This window comes from Ammospiza nelsoni, chromosome 6 (genome assembly GCF_027579445.1).
Source record: "Ammospiza nelsoni isolate bAmmNel1 chromosome 6, bAmmNel1.pri, whole genome shotgun sequence".
NCBI classification, from domain to species: Eukaryota; Metazoa; Chordata; class Aves; order Passeriformes; family Passerellidae; genus Ammospiza; species Ammospiza nelsoni.
This window is the reverse complement of record NC_080638.1, coordinates 19,172,540-19,190,949: the sequence shown is the minus strand read 5'-3', so window position 1 is coordinate 19,190,949 and position 18,410 is coordinate 19,172,540. Positions and strand designations below refer to the sequence as shown.

Below are 18,410 nucleotides of genomic sequence, written 5' to 3'. Positions count from 1 at the left end.
TCTTCTCTTCTCTTCTCTTCTCTTCTCTTCTCTTCTCTTCTCTTCTCTTCTCTTCTCTTCTCTTCTCTTCTCTTCTCTTCTCTTCTCTTCTCTTCTCTTCCTTTCCTCTTTCAGTTGTTCAAATTACTCAGAATTTGGTTTTATATAGCACTCCCATGCTGTAGCCCTGAACCTAATCAGCGTTACGTATATTAAGCGGTGTCCATTAGTGGTGCTAGTACTCATACCAGTACATCATAAATTAATGTAAAATAGTATTTAAATTAATATTACCCAAAAAGCGCTCAAATCAAAATGTTGAGATTCTAAGTAGTGGAAATATATAATTTTTTAATTTTAAAAAATCATTCAGATTAAAACTTTGGATTAATTGGAGCTTTTAAGTGTAAGAAGCCAGTGAAAAAAAAAAAAAATTGCAAGTTTAATTCAGCTCTGCTATATAAGTTAATAAAAACTCCTTCCTCTGTCTCTAGTCGTGTAAGCTGAATTTAAGTTGTATTCATAGTGGCTCACATGCTTCCTCTTGGACTTTCAGCCTGTGTGATAAAGCTGGAGCTATTTTGTATGAAACTGAAAAATATTTAGGATTTTGCTGGTAGCTACGGAAGAAAAATACTGTCAGAAATATACCTTTAATTTTAAACAAAAAAAAAATTAAAAATAGATTTTCTTTATGATTTGAAGCATTTTTACCCAATGGCCTGAATATTTAAAATTTCAGTCTTGGGCACCAGTGTTTTGATGTATCCTAAATGCAAGCAGAGTAGTAAAAAGTCCAGGTTGTTTACCTCAAGAGAAATTTGGCCAGCTTAATTAGTAGATTGATATAGCTTGTACCTTAAAAGGCCTTCTCAGAAGTGCATTCTGTTAAGCTTGCTTTTAATCAGCTTCTCTCTTTTCTCATCAGCGATATTCTGTGACTACTACAACCCTCGCAATGAGTGTGACTGGCACTATGAGCCTTGTGGCAGTAATATCACAACCTGCAGGATGATCAATAATGTCAGCACCAACTTTACAGTACCATTACTGGAAGGTAATAAATTCCTTGCCACTTAATATTGTGTTTTGTATAACTTTGTTTGGATATCTTTTAATAATTATGGATTAGTTAGTCAACTTGATGACATGTTCCTAAAACTGCTATGCTGAGTTTGCCTCCAGTCTTACATAAATGTTTCCTATAAAGTAATGTATTATTTATTAACATCAATGGGTGGTAGTTACATTGCTGTCAGCCACAAAACTAGTTCTCTGCTTGGGTAATGTCCTGAAACATGCATTATTATTACATCATGGTTATTTTGAATCCCATGCAAAAGTATTTTACAAGCAGGAAAATCTTCAATATGACAAAGAAGCAAGTCACTGATAGTTGGGTATTTTTAACCTTATCATTTTTTATGTACCAGATAATCTTGCTTTTACTAGATTAGTATGCAACATTCACCTACCTTTACACTGGAAAATATCTTTTATAGCAGACACACTGATGCTGCTTTATATTGGATTCATACTGGAGATTCTGTTTTCTTTGCAGATGAGATATTAGTAGGTGGCAGTCATTGTGGTTGGTAATGGAACAGGAATTTCACATTAAAAGGACTCTAATGATCCAAGAATGTGAAAGACTTTAAAGTATCTCCTGGTTTACTACATGGTGAAGCTGGAGAAAGAAGCTGTATTTTTAGCCATAAAGTCTTTTTGGTCTGTACTGGAAGCAGTTATCTCCAGTTTAGGGACTGGCAAGAAATGCCTTGAATTTAACTTTGTTTTGAACTGCTAGTAAAAAAATTGAAAGAAAAAAATCAAACAAACGAAAACTCAAGAGAAACAGATCAAACCAAACCAAACAAAACCAAAAAACTAAAACAGAGAAAAAAACCCCAAAAAAACCCAAAAAACATATCAAAAAAACCTACTAGAAATCAGCTAAAATCCCCAACCAAAATATTTTTTAAAAATCCAACAAGCCTCTGTATTTTAAAATAAATTATCTTATATTCTTAGAAGATAAGATTTGGGAAGTGTCAGAAGGCAGATTATTATATATCCAATTATATTTCTGAATTATTTTTGTTGCTTAATTTCAATAGAAATTTAGAGCACACCATTTTTGTTAGGACATTTTAAGTACAGTCTGGCAGTGTAAAGTGACTTCTAAGTACCAGCTAATTACATGGTGCTTCAGTTTAAAGGCTATTTAGAACTTCAGTACAGTAAAAAGAGAACTTTATGTCATTAATAATTGGACTTAATAAGAGGTTATTTGGAGGAAGGAAATATAATAATAATAGTAATAACAACAGAATAATATTTTAAGCTGTATTTACATGAAAAAATGAATGACAATTGACAGTCAATTAATTCCTTGCAGTAAAGTTTGGATCACTGCCTATGGGTAAAGGAAACCACAGATAAATTATCTGTTTGAGATAGAGACACCTGGTGTATTCTAGGCATATAAACAATGCCTAATGTTCCAAGAAATGTAGTGGAAAACCTGTTTGTTAGTGAATCTGCTTACATATTCTGCACAAAAATATTATTTATATAGTGATCTATACAAAAATTGGGGTATTTCTTTGTCTTAAAACTACTAGTTGCCCATAGAAATGAGTATGTATTAGGGGTTTCTCCAAGGTATTGAACTAAGAAAAAGAAACTTTACTAGTTTTCATAAAAAAACTTCTTACTTAATCCTCCTCACGCCAGTATTATCAATGAGAACTGTTGAAGTCTTTTGGAAAGACTAATTGTTCACAGCTTGATTTGAATGGGAAGTTTTAGATTTCTTTCACTATGCTTGATTCAGTGAGAATAGTTTACTTTCAGAAGGTACAAAAGTAACTTTTTGTACTTTTTCTTCATCCTTATTCTGCTCTACCTGTCATCAAAAGGTTGCTACCCCAGATGCCCTAAGGACAAGCCTATTTACAATGAAGACACAAAGCAATGTGTGACTGGAGATCAATGTGGATGTTACCTCGAGGATGGAACCTATGTGCCCCCTTGGCAAGAAATACCCACAGAGGAAAACTGTACAACATGGTATATAAAAATTACTTGCGGTAATTCAGGAAATAATTAGTGTATGCAGAGTCCTTAATTTACTTTACTGGGCCTCAAACAAATAGAGATGCAACTTCAGCTGAAGAGCTGATGTATTCTTGCATGTTGTAATTTTCCAAACTCATAATAACACAGATTTTAGGTTGGTATTGTTATTGTAATAAATGTACTAGCAAATTCAGTAATTATACCTGTCAACTGTCATAAATTATATAATGAAACCTCAATGAACTTCTAAAACAACCTTTCAATTATCACTACTCTTTGGGAAGAGGGGCTACTCTGCCTTGCATTCTCACTTAAAACTGGGACTTCAAAATCACTGTAGTCTGAAATACTCTTGCCCTGAAAGAGATAGTTGAGTCCTAACTCTTCATGCTTAGAGTGTTAGCAATGACAGCACTTACACCTCTGGCTCCACTTGGTGACCAGAGAATAATCTGATCTAGCTGAAAGTTCACTCCGCAAAACAGTTGTTATAGCAGTATTGCAACTCACAATTGAACTGAAAGTGGTGACTTAGTTTGAAGGAAAAATGGTAGGCAATACTAGAAAATATACCCAGAAAAATATGCAGTAGTGTGAATGAAGATCAAGTGACAAATATCTATGTTTCTGTGCTCTTGATTCTGCTAACAGGTGCAATGAAACATCAGCAACATTTTAATTTTTGAAAATTTTTCTTTTAGTATCTGTGTCCCATCAGGATCCATAGAGTGTAAACCGGTCCCAGGTAAATAACGTTTGACTTTTTCTGGAAACAAAAAGAAAAGCAAATGCACAGAACTGCTCTCTCTGACCATAGGAAGGCTTAGTATTGATTCGGAATAATTCTTTCCGGTGCTAATGAAAGTTGTGACTAAAGAAAATTTGGCAGCACTTTTTTTGAAATTTGCTGTTAATACTTCTAGTTAAACCTTTTTCTCATGCCCTTTCAGTCTTTCTCCCCACATCCCATATCCAAACTAATGGATTTCACTACAAGTTAGCACTTCCTGAACATGTAGTTATTAATATAAAACTGTCAGATAGTAAATTTCAATTATTGTTTCTCTTAGAACATTTTAAAACCTACTTTCTAAATCTGTACCATCAGGCATTTTATTCAGGACTTGATTAAATATGTTCTAACATTGCTTTAAATATAAAGATAAATTAGCACAATATAGTAGATCTAAGCTCCTCTAAGGAGGAACAGGAGCTGAAAAACATGCATGACTCATGTAAATGCTCTCTTGTCCATGAGTATTTTGCCTCTGCCTCTTACGTGGTAGTAGAAAAATTGCACAGTAAAGTTTTCTTGCAGGATGTCCTTGTGTCATCAATGGAACGAGTTATGAAGAGGGTGCTACTGTGGGAGTCGTACAGGACGGTGACACATGTATAAGATACATTTGTGCAGAAAATGGCTCTATAGTTCCTGGTGAAGTCTATCCCTGTCCAACATCTTCACCTACAACCATTTCAACCTCCTCCCCTCACAGTACTCTTACCACCACCACCACAGGTAAATCATGAATACAGATGTGATCTAAAAATTGTTTTCTTTAAGGAAAATATTTTAAATATAGAATGTACAATTATATGGGATTATAGTTGACACAGATAGAGCAATATTTATGGATTGTTTTATCACACCACACTATGAAAGACTTTTAGCATTTTGAGTTTATTTATTTCTCATTAAAGAAATTTTAAGTATATACTATAGGATGCCTTCCTATTTTTGAAAAAAGATGTTAGCTTTTCAATATCCTAATGGATAGTAGAAATAATGTTAGGAGTGTCAACAAAAAAAATACTATTTCTTTTGAAATTATAATCTCTTTTTGTTCTATTTCAGTTTCCACTACAAGCCGCCCAGTCACTACAAGTAAGTTATAAATACAAAACAATGTTGTTAAAAATGTCAAAGGAATATTTAAAGGAAGAGTAAATTAAAGACAATTAATACAGAAAAAATATATTTTAAACAAAAATGAATTTTATTTTTTGTAATTTCAAAAGTGCTGTTAGTATATAGAGAAGAAGGACTTTTAAAGGATGCAGCTTGGTGATTTTATTTTGATGCAAAACTTCCAGTTTAAAGATCTCGTAATACAGAACCAATTTTAGAACTCTTTTCTTTGGAACGATTACATATAGCGATGCAGTCCTCTAGTCCTTAATGGAAGAAAATAGAAAATGGATCTTCTCAGGATGTTACCTGTAAAATCTGAAACCTCTGTCTTTTCTTGCAGCTCCATGCATAGTCACAGAACTAATCTGTGATTGGACAGAGTGGTTTGATGTTAGTAAACCTGAAGAAGGTGGTGGTGACTACGAAACATATGATGAAATAAGAAAACAGGGAAACAAAATATGTACAGCTCCTGAAGAAATTGAATGCAGGGCTAAGGATAAACCTGATGCGAGCTTAGAAGAACTTGGTCAGAAAGTAGAGTGCAATGTTAAATATGGGCTAATCTGTAAAAATGATGAGCAAGATGTAACTATGTGGCCACTTTGCTATAATTATGAAATCAGAGTAAACTGTTGTGAGTGGCAAGAAATTCCTTGTGAGCATACAACTACACCTACTATACCTTCAACTTCAACCACCACCCAGACAACAATAGCCAGCACCACTACAACCAGGACTTCAACAGAAATTACCACCCCGCCCATAGACATCCATTCCACAACATGTGAGTATACACCATCAGTTCTCACTCCATTAACTTCAACAACTTCAGGTATTTAACTGAAAAAATTCCATGATCTTTGCCTTTGGAGAAATATAGGGCTGTTGGTTACTCAAGGCAGGTCACAATCATAGAAAACATTGGTCTGCAAGGAAGTCTTACTTAAGAGAGTTTGGACTTTTAAGTTTCTGCTGGAGACAATATTCCCAGAAGGACTTGCTGTGTGAGAAAAGAGTAGGCCATGCTTCAAACTCCTGTTGCTAGAGGCATTATCTGGATGGGGTTGCACAGGCTTCCTTCTTAAGGCTGACATGGTCTTGCTGATTTTGTGAGAAACACTTTCCAGCAGTATGCCTAATCTCCTAGCTAGGAAAAGAGGGCTATGACCCTCTCTGTGCATGGATGTCAAGGATTCTGCTTTCTGGGGCCAGAAAGGGAGGGCTGGTGCCAGAGACCTTTGCAGTGCTAAGGGTGAGCTGACCTCTCTAGCTCTGTGGCGGCTGCCTCATGCACAGCTTCTGTTCAGTTCCTATTGAGTCCCACTCATGCCTCTGTACCTTTGTCTGTTTTCTCTGTCCCTGTTCTTTCTAACAGCCCCATCTCCACCCACACCGAGCACACCACAATCGACAACCACTCCTACGCCGCCAGAGACTCCCACCACCACCATCAGCACCCCGACAACAACCACCACTACTACTGGATCAACAGAGCCCACCTCAACTACTTTAAGCACATCCTCACCAACACCAACATACACCACCACCACACCAACTCCAGGTACTTCTCTGGACTGTTCTCTGATGTGTTCCTTTGCTATGGGAGAAATGAAGGTGCCTTGGCCCCTCCTTCAGTGTGTCTCCATGGGATTGCAGATTGGAGGAATTACTGTTCATCCCCTCAAGTGCCCTGTGCCCTGTGTTCAAAGCTGATCTTTCGGCCCGCTGTTTAAGAAGAACAAGGATTAAGGGGTTCTAGGGTGAAGGTCTTGGTTTCCCTGACTCAAAATGCTGGTGCCCAGCTTAGACAGATGCTGAACTAATGGAAATTCTTGATTTTCCTGCTGTTGGACCTTGTCCTTCAACTGGCCAGAATGTAGTCACTGGTCCCACACATGGAGGGCAATTGGAGTGGGACTTTAGTCTGTGACACTGTCATTCTAGGAACAGCTGGGCAGACTTTCTTCCCTTTCTCGTCTTCCTTTGGCATGTCAGTACAAGGGGATGAAAATGGTTCTAGATCTTAGAAGCAAGGATTACACTGGGACACTTTTGGAAACAGCTTTACCCTCAAAAATTCCACTTCCTGTGAACTGTAGCCTTTTGCTGATGACATCTGCTAGAACTCTGGGAAGCCATTCATCAGGCTGAGATTCCACCAGAGGGAAATTTCATGAGAGTCAGGGAGGACTTACTACTTTTCACACTACCATCTCTGACGATGAATTCACCACACAGCTCTTACTGCAAGGATTTGGAAGGTGCTCAGGTAGTGAGGCAGGGATAGAAAGTCCCAGCAACATAAAAAGGCATTACTCGTCCTCATTGCTTACCTACTGGTAGGTCTCTGTGATATGGTGAGAAGCACCTTCCAGCAGCATCCCGAGTCTCCTAGCTAGGAAAGGAGGGCCATCACTCTTTCTGTGCATGGATGTAAAGGATTATTCTCTTTGATGCTAGAAAGGAAGGGCTGGTGCTAGGGATCTTTGCTGTGCTAAGAGCGGCCTGACCCCTCTAGGTCTGTGGCAACTGCCTCATGGACAACTTCTGTTCATTTCACACTGAGTCACACTGATGCCTTTGTGTCTTTGTCTGTTTTCTTGGTCCCTGCTGTTTCCAACAGGCACACCAAGCACAGCATCCCCTACATCGGAATGGACAACCACTTCGACGTCACCGGAGACTCTCAGCAGCACCGCGACCAGCACCAGCACCAGCACCACCACCAGCAGAGCACCGACGACGACAACCATCCCAACTCCTGCACGTATGTTCCTAAACCAAAAAATTCCTGCCAAAAGCCCTGTGCCTTGAACTACAGTACCAACAAATAATTCTCTGGCTCTGTTGTTGTTTCTGGCCTTGCTATGGGAGTAGGGAAGATCCATGAGTACCTCCATATGTGGCTGTGGAAGGGATCAGGGATGGGTGTAATTTCTGGGCAGCCTGTGGCTAAACCTGGCCCTTGTTCTGGCTGTTTGAAAGGAGCAAGGATTTAGGGGACCTTGGGAGAAGGTCTTGTCTTCTCTGCCTCAACAGTGCTCCAAGGAGGTATTTCATACTTGCGCCCAGATTAGACAGATACTGAAGTGATGAGAATGTTGCTTTTGCTGCCATTGGACCTTGTCCTTCAGCTGTCCAGAATGTAGTCACTGGACCCAAGGTGTGCAGTTGGAGTGGAGCTAAAGCTTGTGGCAGTGGCATTTCAGACTCTGTTTGGGCACAGCTGTGCAGATCTACTTCCCTTTCTCTGCTGTTTTTTTTCTGTGGCCATTGCTGCGACTTTCCAGCTGTTTGGGCTGTAGGGTGTTTCCACGGCTTTAGCTGGCAGAGTTTGGGGATTGGTTTCAGAGCTCAGATTGCCACTTTTGACAGACCCAGGCTCTGGGCAGCTGGATTCTACCAGCGTTCCTGTTGGTGCTTGTCTCCAGCAATCTGTGTGCTGCTGAGAGGTGCTGGAAAGCACTGGGAAGCAGCTGAGGCTTTGTCAGCAGCGCGTCTCCTATGCCTGCTTTCCCTCTTTCCCTGTCGTTCGTCAGATGCTTTCCCAGTGGTTGGTTTCTCCATGAGATATTGAGGTGGTGTGCATGGCGCAAGAAGCTGAGAGAGTGGCAGGAGTCTCTACTTAGTCCCACACTCTGCCTCCTGATGGGCCTTAGGTGTGTGTTTTTTTGCAGACGAGAGTCCATGCAAAGCAGTGTGCCCCACAGCTGGGGCACACACACATAACTCATGAGTGCCTGTGTCCTGATTTGGGCCAGGAGTGGTTTTTAGGGCCAGGAAGGAGAGGCCTGGCCAGACCACTGAGCTTTCTTATGGCCAGTGTTGGCTGAGTGCAGTAGCAGCCTGAGGGGCACTGCTGAGTGCAGGGGATGCCCAGAGCACCACCTGTGTGTGAGCTGGTGCCCTGCATTGTTGTCTCTCTCCTGTCTGTTTCTGACTGTCTGTCTTGTTGTCTCCTCAGCGTGTGAGTGCATCTGGACAGACTGGATTGATGTGACTTACCCAGATGCTTCTGACAGGAATAGTGGTGACTTCGAAACCTTTGAGAACATTTGGAAGAAATACCCCTCCTGGGAGTGTGCAAAAGTTGAGAATATTTCATGCCGAGCAGAGAAATTCCCTAGCACTTCCATTGCAGATTTAGGGCAGAAAGTGGAATGTAATGTTGACGTAGGGCTCATTTGTAACAATAAAGATCAGCAGATAGGAGGTATAATACCAATGCCAGTGTGCCTCAACTATGAGATCAGTGTGTGCTGCACCCCCAACAAACCAGAGTGTCTTCCAACTCCAAGCACCACGAGCACAACAACTTCCACAGCTTCCACCACAAGCAGCGTTTCCCCTCCAGTATCAACCACCGCTCCAACATCAACATCAGTGGAGACTCGCAGCCCTACCACCACCACCACCACCACCACCACCAGGGTGCCCCCCAGCAGCACCACCACTAGTGGCAGCACCTCAGAGACAACAAGGACTGCTCCTGTCTCAACAACACCCGTTTCAACTACTTCAAGCACATCCACGCCCACACCAACCTACACCACCACCACCTCACCAACTCCAGGTACTTCTCTGATCTGTGTTCTCATGTGTTTCCTTGCTGTGGGGAGCTGGAGGTCTGTCAGCCCCTCCATTTGTGCCTCTCTCTGGGATCTGAGACTGAACTAATTGTTGTGTATCCCCTGAAATGGCCTTTGCCCAAAGGTGGTCCGTGGGCTGGTTGTTTCAGAAGGAGCAAGAATACAGGGCTCTATGTCCTCCTTTCCTGTAGAGATCTTGATCCTCTTGTTACTGTGCAAACATCCTTCCGTGACCACAGATTCCCATCTCAGCTCTTACTCCATGAGTTAGTGAGGTGTTCAGGTAATGAGTCAGAGATAGAAAGTCCCCAGCAGATGAAAAGCATTACTCTTCCTCCTCTCTTCCATATCAGTAGATCTCTCTGATTTTGTGAGACGTGCCTTCCAGCACTATGCCCAGTCTCCTAGCTAGGCAAAGAGGGCTGTGACCCATCCTGTGTGTGCATGGATGTCAAGGACTCTGCTTTTTATGGCCAGAAAGGGAGGGGTGGCTCTGGAGACCTTTGTTATTCTAAGGGTGCCCTGCCTTGTCTATGTCTGTGGCTGCCGCCTGATGTGCAGCTTCTGTTGAGTTCACATTGAGTCCCACTGATGCCTTTGTGTCTTTGTCTGTTTTCTCTGTGCCTGCTCTTTCTAACAGGCACAACTCCATCCACACCAAGCACACCACCATCGACAACCTCTCCCTCGACACCGGAGACTCTCACCACCACCACCAGCCCTCCAACCACAACCACAACCACAACAAGAACACCAACGGTTACTGGATCTTCAATGACCACATCAAGTCCTGGAAGTATGTTCCCAGCAGTAGTCATTCCCACCAAATTCCTCTGCATCTAACTGCACAACCAACAAATAATTATCTGGTTGTTCTGTTATTTCTGACCTTATACTGGGAGTACTGAAGGTCTGAGAGTAGCTCCATTTGTGACTCTGGATGGGATCCGGGGTGGGTGTAACTTCTGGACATCCTAGGAAATGTCATGTGCACAAAGTCGGCCTTTTGTTCTGGCTGCTTCAGAAGGAACAATGATTTAGGGGTCCTGGGCAGGCGGTTTTGACTTCCCTGACTCAACAGTGCTCCCAGGTGATATTTCATCCTGGTGCCTCATCTTGTACAGATTCTGAAGTGATGGAAACCTTGTTTTTACCCCTGTTGGTCCTAATCCTTCCGCTGGCCAGAATGTAGTCACCGCACCCATGGAGTGCAATTGCAGTGGGACTTGGTGTTGTGACACTTGCATTTCAGGCTCTATTTGGGCACAGCTGTGTATAGTTTCCTACGTTCTGCTCCTCCCTTACCCTTTTACTGTTAATGGTGTTCAGCTACTCTAGGTGTAAGAAGGAAGGATTCTTCTGCCAGGCTTTTGGGAACAGTTCCAGTCTGCATACTACCCTTTGCTGTGAGCTGTGGTCTTTGGCTGATCAGATCCACTAGTACACTGGGGAGCCCTTTATCAAGCTGACACTGGGAAATCACATGACAAACAGGCAGCAAGATATTCCTGTGCATGCTTCCTTCCCTTACCACGTGTTCCCATCTCAGGTTTTGCTCCAGTGTTTAGTGAGCTGTTCAGGTAATGAGGCAGAGCTAGAAAGCTCCAGCAAGTTTGAAAGCATTACTGCTCCTCATTTCTTACCTATGGGTAGTGCATTCTTACATTGTAAGAAGCATCATCCAGCAGCATTCCCAGTCTCTTAGCTAGGGGAGGAGGACCTGGATGGACGTCAAGGATTCAGCTTTCTGGGGCCAAAACCAGAGGGCTGGTTCTGGGGTTCTCTGTTGTTCTAAGGGTGGGCTGACCTGTGTATGTCTGTGGCTGCTGTCTGTGGTTGATGTGCAGCTTCTGTTGAGTTCACATTAAGTCCCGCTGATGCCTTTGTGTCTTTGTCTGTTTTCTCTGTGCCTGCTCTTTCTAACAGGCACAACTCCATCCACACCAAGCACACCACCATCGACAACCTCTCCCTCGACACCGGAGACTCTCACCACCACCACCAGCCCTCCAACCACAACCACAACCACAACAAGAACACCAACGGTTACTGGATCTTCAATGACCACATCAAGTCCTGGAAGTATGTTCCCAGCAGTAGTCATTCCCACCAAATTCCTCTGCATCTAACTGCACAACCAACAAATAATTATCTGGTTGTTCTGTTATTTCTGACCTTATACTGGGAGTACTGAAGGTCTGAGAGTAGCTCCATTTGTGACTCTGGATGGGATCCGGGGTGGGTGTAACTTCTGGACATCCTAGGAAATGTCATGTGCACAAAGTCGGCCTTTTGTTCTGGCTGCTTCAGAAGGAACAATGATTTAGGGGTCCTGGGCAGGCGGTTTTGACTTCCCTGACTCAACAGTGCTCCCAGGTGATATTTCATCCTGGTGCCTCATCTTGTACAGATTCTGAAGTGATGGAAACCTTGTTTTTACCCCTGTTGGTCCTAATCCTTCCGCTGGCCAGAATGTAGTCACCGCACCCATGGAGTGCAATTGCAGTGGGACTTGGTGTTGTGACACTTGCATTTCAGGCTCTATTTGGGCACAGCTGTGTATAGTTTCCTACGTTCTGCTCCTCCCTTACCCTTTTACTGTTAATGGTGTTCAGCTACTCTAGGTGTAAGAAGGAAGGATTCTTCTGCCAGGCTTTTGGGAACAGTTCCAGTCTGCATACTACCCTTTGCTGTGAGCTGTGGTCTTTGGCTGATCAGATCCACTAGTACACTGGGGAGCCCTTTATCAAGCTGACACTGGGAAATCACATGACAAACAGGCAGCAAGATATTCCTGTGCATGCTTCCTTCCCTTACCACGTGTTCCCATCTCAGGTTTTGCTCCAGTGTTTAGTGAGCTGTTCAGGTAATGAGGCAGAGCTAGAAAGCTCCAGCAAGTTTGAAAGCATTACTGCTCCTCATTTCTTACCTATGGGTAGTGCATTCTTACATTGTAAGAAGCATCATCCAGCAGCATTCCCAGTCTCTTAGCTAGGGGAGGAGGACCTGGATGGACGTCAAGGATTCAGCTTTCTGGGGCCAAAACCAGAGGGCTGGTTCTGGGGTTCTCTGTTGTTCTAAGGGTGGGCTGACCTGTGTATGTCTGTGGCTGCTGTCTGTGGTTGATGTGCAGCTTCTGTTGAGTTCACATTAAGTCCCGCTGATGCCTTTGTGTCTTTGTCTGTTTTCTCTGTGCCTGCTCTTTCTAACAGGCACAACTCCATCCACACCAAGCACACCACCATCGACAACCTCTCCCTCGACACCGGAGACTCTCACCACCACCACCAGCCCTCCAACCACAACCACAACCACAACAAGAACACCAACGGTTACTGGATCTTCAATGACCACATCAAGTCCTGGAAGTATGTTCCCAGCAGTAGTCATTCCCACCAAATTCCTCTGCATCTAACTGCACAACCAACAAATAATTATCTGGTTGTTCTGTTATTTCTGACCTTATACTGGGAGTACTGAAGGTCTGAGAGTAGCTCCATTTGTGACTCTGGATGGGATCTGGGGTGGGTGTAACTTCTGGACATCCTAGGAAATGTCATGTGCACAAAGCCGGCCTTTTGTTCTGGCTGCTTCAGAAGGAACAATGATTTAGGGGTCCTGGGCAGGCGGTTTTGACTTCCCTGACTCAACAGTGCTCCCAGGTGATATTTCATCCTGGTGTCTCATCTTGTACAGATTCTGAAGTGATGGAAACCTTGTTTTTACCCCTGTTGGTCCTAATCCTTCCGCTGGCCAGAATGTAGTCACCGCACCCATGGAGTGCAATTGCAGTGGGACTTGGTGTTGTGACACTTGCATTTCAGGCTCTATTTGGGCACAGCTGTGTATAGTTTCCTACGTTCTGCTCCTCCCTTACCCTTTTACTGTTAATGGTGTTCAGCTACTCTAGGTGTAAGAAGGAAGGATTCTTCTGCCAGGCTTTTGGGAACAGTTCCAGTCTGCATACTACCCTTTGCTGTGAGCTGTGGTCTTTGGCTGATCAGATCCACTAGTACACTGGGGAGCCCTTTATCAGGCTGACACTGGGAAATCACATGACAAACAGGCAGCAAGATATTCCTGTGCATGCTTCCTTCCCTTACCACGTGTTCCCATCTCAGGTTTTGCTCCAGTGTTTAGTGAGCTGTTCAGGTAATGAGGCAGAGCTAGAAAGCTCCAGCAAGTTTGAAAGCATTACTGCTCCTCATTTCTTACCTATGGGTAGTGCATTCTTACATTGTAAGAAGCATCATCCAGCAGCATTCCCAGTCTCTTAGCTAGGGGAGGAGGACCTGGATGGACGTCAAGGATTCAGCTTTCTGGGGCCAAAACCAGAGGGCTGGTTCTGGGGTTCTCTGTTGTTCTAAGGGTGGGCTGACCTGTGTATGTCTGTGGCTGCTGTCTGTGGTTGATGTGCAGCTTCTGTTGAGTTCACATTAAGTCCCGCTGATGCCTTTGTGTCTTTGTCTGTTTTCTCTGTGCCTGCTCTTTCTAACAGGCACAACTCCATCCACACCAAGCACACCACCATCGACAACCTCTCCCTCGACACCGGAGACTCTCACCACCACCACCAGCCCTCCAACCACAACCACAACCACAACCACAACAAGAACACCAACGGTTACTGGATCTTCAATGACCACATCAAGTCCTGGAAGTATGTTCCCAGCAGTAGTCATTCCCACCAAATTCCTCTGCATCTAACTGCACAACCAACAAATAATTATCTGGTTGTTCTGTTATTTCTGACCTTATACTGGGAGTACTGAAGGTCTGAGAGTAGCTCCATTTGTGACTCTGGATGGGATCTGGGGTGGGTGTAACTTCTGGACATCCTAGGAAATGTCATGTGCACAAAGCTGGCCTTTTGTTCTGGCTGCTTCAGAAGGAACAATGATTTAGGGGTCCTGGGCAGGCGGTTTTGACTTCCCTGACTCAACAGTGCTCCCAGGTGATATTTCATCCTGGTGTCTCATCTTGTACAGATTCTGAAGTGATGGAAACCTTGTTTTTACCCCTGTTGATCCTAATCCTTCCGCTGGCCAGAATGTAGTCACCGCACCCATGGAGTGCAATTGCAGTGGGACTTGGTGTTGTGACACTTGCATTTCAGGCTATATTTGGGCACAGCTGTGTATAGTTTCCTATTTTCTGCTCCTCCCTTACCCTTTTACTGTTAATGGTGTTCAGCTACTCTAGGTGTAAGAAGGAAGGATTCTTCTGCCAGGCTTTTGGGAACAATTCCAGTCTGCATACTACCCTTTGCTGTGAGCTGTGGTCTTTGGCTGATCAGATCCACTAGTACACTGGGGAGCCCTTTATCAGGCTGACACTGGGAAATCACATGACAAACAGGCAGCAAGATATTCCTGTGCATGCTTCCTTCCCTTACCACGTGTTCCCATCTCAGGTTTTGCTCCAGTGTTTAGTGAGCTGTTCAGGTAATGAGGCAGAGCTAGAAAGCTCCAGCAAGTTTGAAAGCATTACTGCTCCTCATTTCTTACCTATGGGTAGTGCATTCTTACATTGTAAGAAGCATCATCCAGCAGCATTCCCAGTCTCTTAGCTAGGGGAGGAGGACCTGGATGGACGTCAAGGATTCAGCTTTCTGGGGCCAAAACCAGAGGGCTGGTTCTGGGGTTCTCTGTTGTTCTAAGGGTGGGCTGACCTGTGTATGTCTGTGGCTGCTGTCTGTGGTTGATGTGCAGCTTCTGTTGAGTTCACATTAAGTCCCGCTGATGCCTTTGTGTCTTTGTCTGTTTTCTCTGTGCCTGCTCTTTCTAACAGGCACAACTCCATCCACACCAAGCACACCACCATCGACAACCTCTCCCTCGACACCGGAGACTCTCACCACCACCACCAGCCCTCCAACCACAACCACAACCACAACAAGAACACCAACGGTTACTGGATCTTCAATGACCACATCAAGTCCTGGAAGTATGTTCCCAGCAGTAGTCATTCCCACCAAATTCCTCTGCATCTAACTGCACAACCAACAAATAATTATCTGGTTGTTCTGTTATTTCTGACCTTATACTGGGAGTACTGAAGGTCTGAGAGTAGCTCCATTTGTGACTCTGGATGGGATCTGGGGTGGGTGTAACTTCTGGACATCCTAGGAAATGTCATGTGCACAAAGCCGGCCTTTTGTTCTGGCTGCTTCAGAAGGAACAATGATTTAGGGGTCCTGGGCAGGCGGTTTTGACTTCCCTGACTCAACAGTGCTCCCAGGTGATATTTCATCCTGGTGCCTCATCTTGTACAGATTCTGAAGTGATGGAAACCTTGTTTTTACCCCTGTTGGTCCTAATCCTTCCGCTGGCCAGAATGTAGTCACCGCACCCATGGAGTGCAATTGCAGTGGGACTTGGTGTTGTGACACTTGCATTTCAGGCTCTATTTGGGCACAGCTGTGTATAGTTTCCTACGTTCTGCTCCTCCCTTACCCTTTTACTGTTAATGGTGTTCAGCTACTCTAGGTGTAAGAAGGAAGGATTCTTCTGCCAGGCTTTTGGGAACAGTTCCAGTCTGCATACTACCCTTTGCTGTGAGCTGTGGTCTTTGGCTGATCAGATCCACTAGTACACTGGGGAGCCCTTTATCAGGCTGACACTGGGAAATCACATGACAAACAGGCAGCAATATATTCCTGTGCATGCTTCCTTCCCTTACCACGCGTTCCCATCTCAGGTCTTGCTCCAGTGTTTAGTGAGCTGTTCAGGTAATGAGGCAGAGCTAGAAAGCTCCAGCAAGTTTGAAAGCATTACTGCTCCTCATTTCTTACCTATGGGTAGTGCATTCTTACATTGTAAGAAGCATCTTCCAGCAGCATTCCCAGTCTCCTAGCTAGGAGAGGACAGCTCTCACCCTCTCTGTGCATGGATGTCAAGGATTCAGCTTTCTGGGGCCAGAACAGGAGGGCTGGTTCTTGTGTCCTCTGTTGTCGTAAGGGTGGGCTGACCTGTCTATGTCTGTGGCTGCTGTCTGTGGTTGATGTGCTGCTTCTATTGAGTTCACATTGAGTCCCACTGATGCCTTTGTTTTTCTTTGTCCCTGCTCTTTCTAACAGGCACAACTCCATCCACACCAAGCACACCACCATCGACAACCTCTCCCTCGACACCGGAGACTCTCACCACCACGGCCAGTACCACGATGCCCCCCAGCAGCACCACCAGCATCAGCACCCCGAGCACAACTGTTACTGGATCACCAACACCCACCTCAACTACTCCAAGCACATCCACGCCCACACCAACATACACCACCACCACATCAATTCCAGGTACTTCTACATTTTGTGCTCCCACATGTTTCCCTGCTTGTTCGAGTAATGATGGTTCATAAGCACTTCTTCTGTCCCTTTATGGGATTAGGGATGGGTATAACTCCCAGGTATTCCAGGAATTGGGCTGTTCCAAACCTGTGAGTTTGGGCTCAGTGTTTCATAAGGAACAAGAATTCAGGGGTCATTAGAAGATTTTCTTGGCTTCCCTGACTCAACAGGGCTCTAAGGTGTTGTTTCACTCTGGTGAAACAGCTTAGTGAGATGTTAAACTGATGAGAAATGTTGCTCATGCTGTTTTTGCGCCATCCTTCTGCTAACCAGAATGGAATCACTGGATCCATGGAGTTAAGTTGGAGTAGGGCTTCATCTAGTGGCAGTGGCACATCAGGCTCTGTTTGGGCCCAGCAGTGCCAAATTTTTTCCCTTTTACTTTCTTCTTTGTTCTGTCAGCGCTAACAGTTGTCAGTTGTAAGAGATGTTGGAAGGAAGGATTCCCCTGCCAGAGTTTTGGGAACAGTTTCTCTCTGCAGACTGGCCCTTGCTGTGGACTGTGGCCTTTGATGAGATTCACTAGTGCCCAGGGAAGTCATTCATCAGGCCTTCATAGCACCACAGGGATATCACAGGATGATCAGGCAGGAATATATTCACAGAGTCAGTTAGGTTGGAAAAGATCTCTGAGATCATTATGTCCAACCTTTGCCTGATCACCCAATGTCACCTAGACGATGGCACTAAATGCCACATCCACTTTTTTCTTACAAGTGAACAGACACTGTGGCTCTGCCTCCTCCTTGGGCAGTCCATTGCACTGTCTAAATATTTGTTCTCTGGAGAAATTTGTCCTGACATTCAACTTAAACCTCCCCTAGCACAACTGCCTCATGCACAGCTTCTGTTGAGTTCACATTGGGTCCCACTCATGCCTTTGTGACATTGTCTGTTTTCTCTGTCCCTGCTGTTCCTAACAGGCACAGAAAGCACATCCACACTGAGCACGCCAAAATCGACAACCACTACCTCGCCAACGGAGACTCCCACCACCACCACCAGCCCTCCAACCACAACCACTGGTCCTGGATCAACAACAACCATCTCAACTCCTCAAAGTATGTTCCCAAAACCAATAATTCTCACCAAAACCCCTCTTCCCCTGGGAACAAAATTAACAAAAAATTCTCTGGTTCTGTTGTCATGTCTGGCGTTGCTGTGGGAGTAGTGAAAGTCCATGAAGCACCTCCATATGTGGCTCTAGATGGGATCAGGGATGGGTGTAACTTCTGAGAGTTTTGGGAAAAGTCCTGTGGTCAAATATTGCCCTTGGCTGGCTATTTCATAAGGAACAAGGATTTAGGGGTTCTTGGGGGAAAGTCTTGTCTTTCCTGACTCAACAGTGCTTCAAGATGGTATTTCATGTTGGTGCCCAGCTGAGACAGATGCTGAACCAATGGGTAACATTGCTTTTGCAGCTGTTGGACCATGTCTTTCAGCTGGCCAGAATGTAGTCACTGGACCTGTGGAGTGCAATTGGAGTGGGACTTGGTCTTGT

The 18,410-nt window shown here is 44.1% G+C and overlaps 1 protein-coding gene across 1 annotated transcript in view; it reads left to right on the top strand.

Annotated features, from left to right (window-relative positions):
- MUC2 (mucin 2, oligomeric mucus/gel-forming) overlaps positions 1-18,410 on the top strand; it is a 62,021-nt gene that overhangs the window by 18,934 nt on the left and 24,677 nt on the right. The window contains exons 25-40 of the mRNA XM_059474880.1: positions 908-1,036; positions 2,901-3,051; positions 3,762-3,805; positions 4,379-4,579; positions 4,916-4,945; positions 5,313-5,807; positions 6,351-6,536; positions 7,599-7,742; positions 8,940-9,600; positions 10,205-10,360; positions 11,491-11,646; positions 12,777-12,932; positions 14,063-14,224; positions 15,355-15,524; positions 16,643-16,903; positions 17,833-17,970. Coding sequence (XP_059330863.1) covers positions 908-1,036; positions 2,901-3,051; positions 3,762-3,805; positions 4,379-4,579; positions 4,916-4,945; positions 5,313-5,807; positions 6,351-6,536; positions 7,599-7,742; positions 8,940-9,600; positions 10,205-10,360; positions 11,491-11,646; positions 12,777-12,932; positions 14,063-14,224; positions 15,355-15,524; positions 16,643-16,903; positions 17,833-17,970 — 3,240 coding nt within the window. The remainder of the gene's footprint in view (positions 1-907; positions 1,037-2,900; positions 3,052-3,761; positions 3,806-4,378; positions 4,580-4,915; positions 4,946-5,312; positions 5,808-6,350; positions 6,537-7,598; positions 7,743-8,939; positions 9,601-10,204; positions 10,361-11,490; positions 11,647-12,776; positions 12,933-14,062; positions 14,225-15,354; positions 15,525-16,642; positions 16,904-17,832; positions 17,971-18,410) is intronic.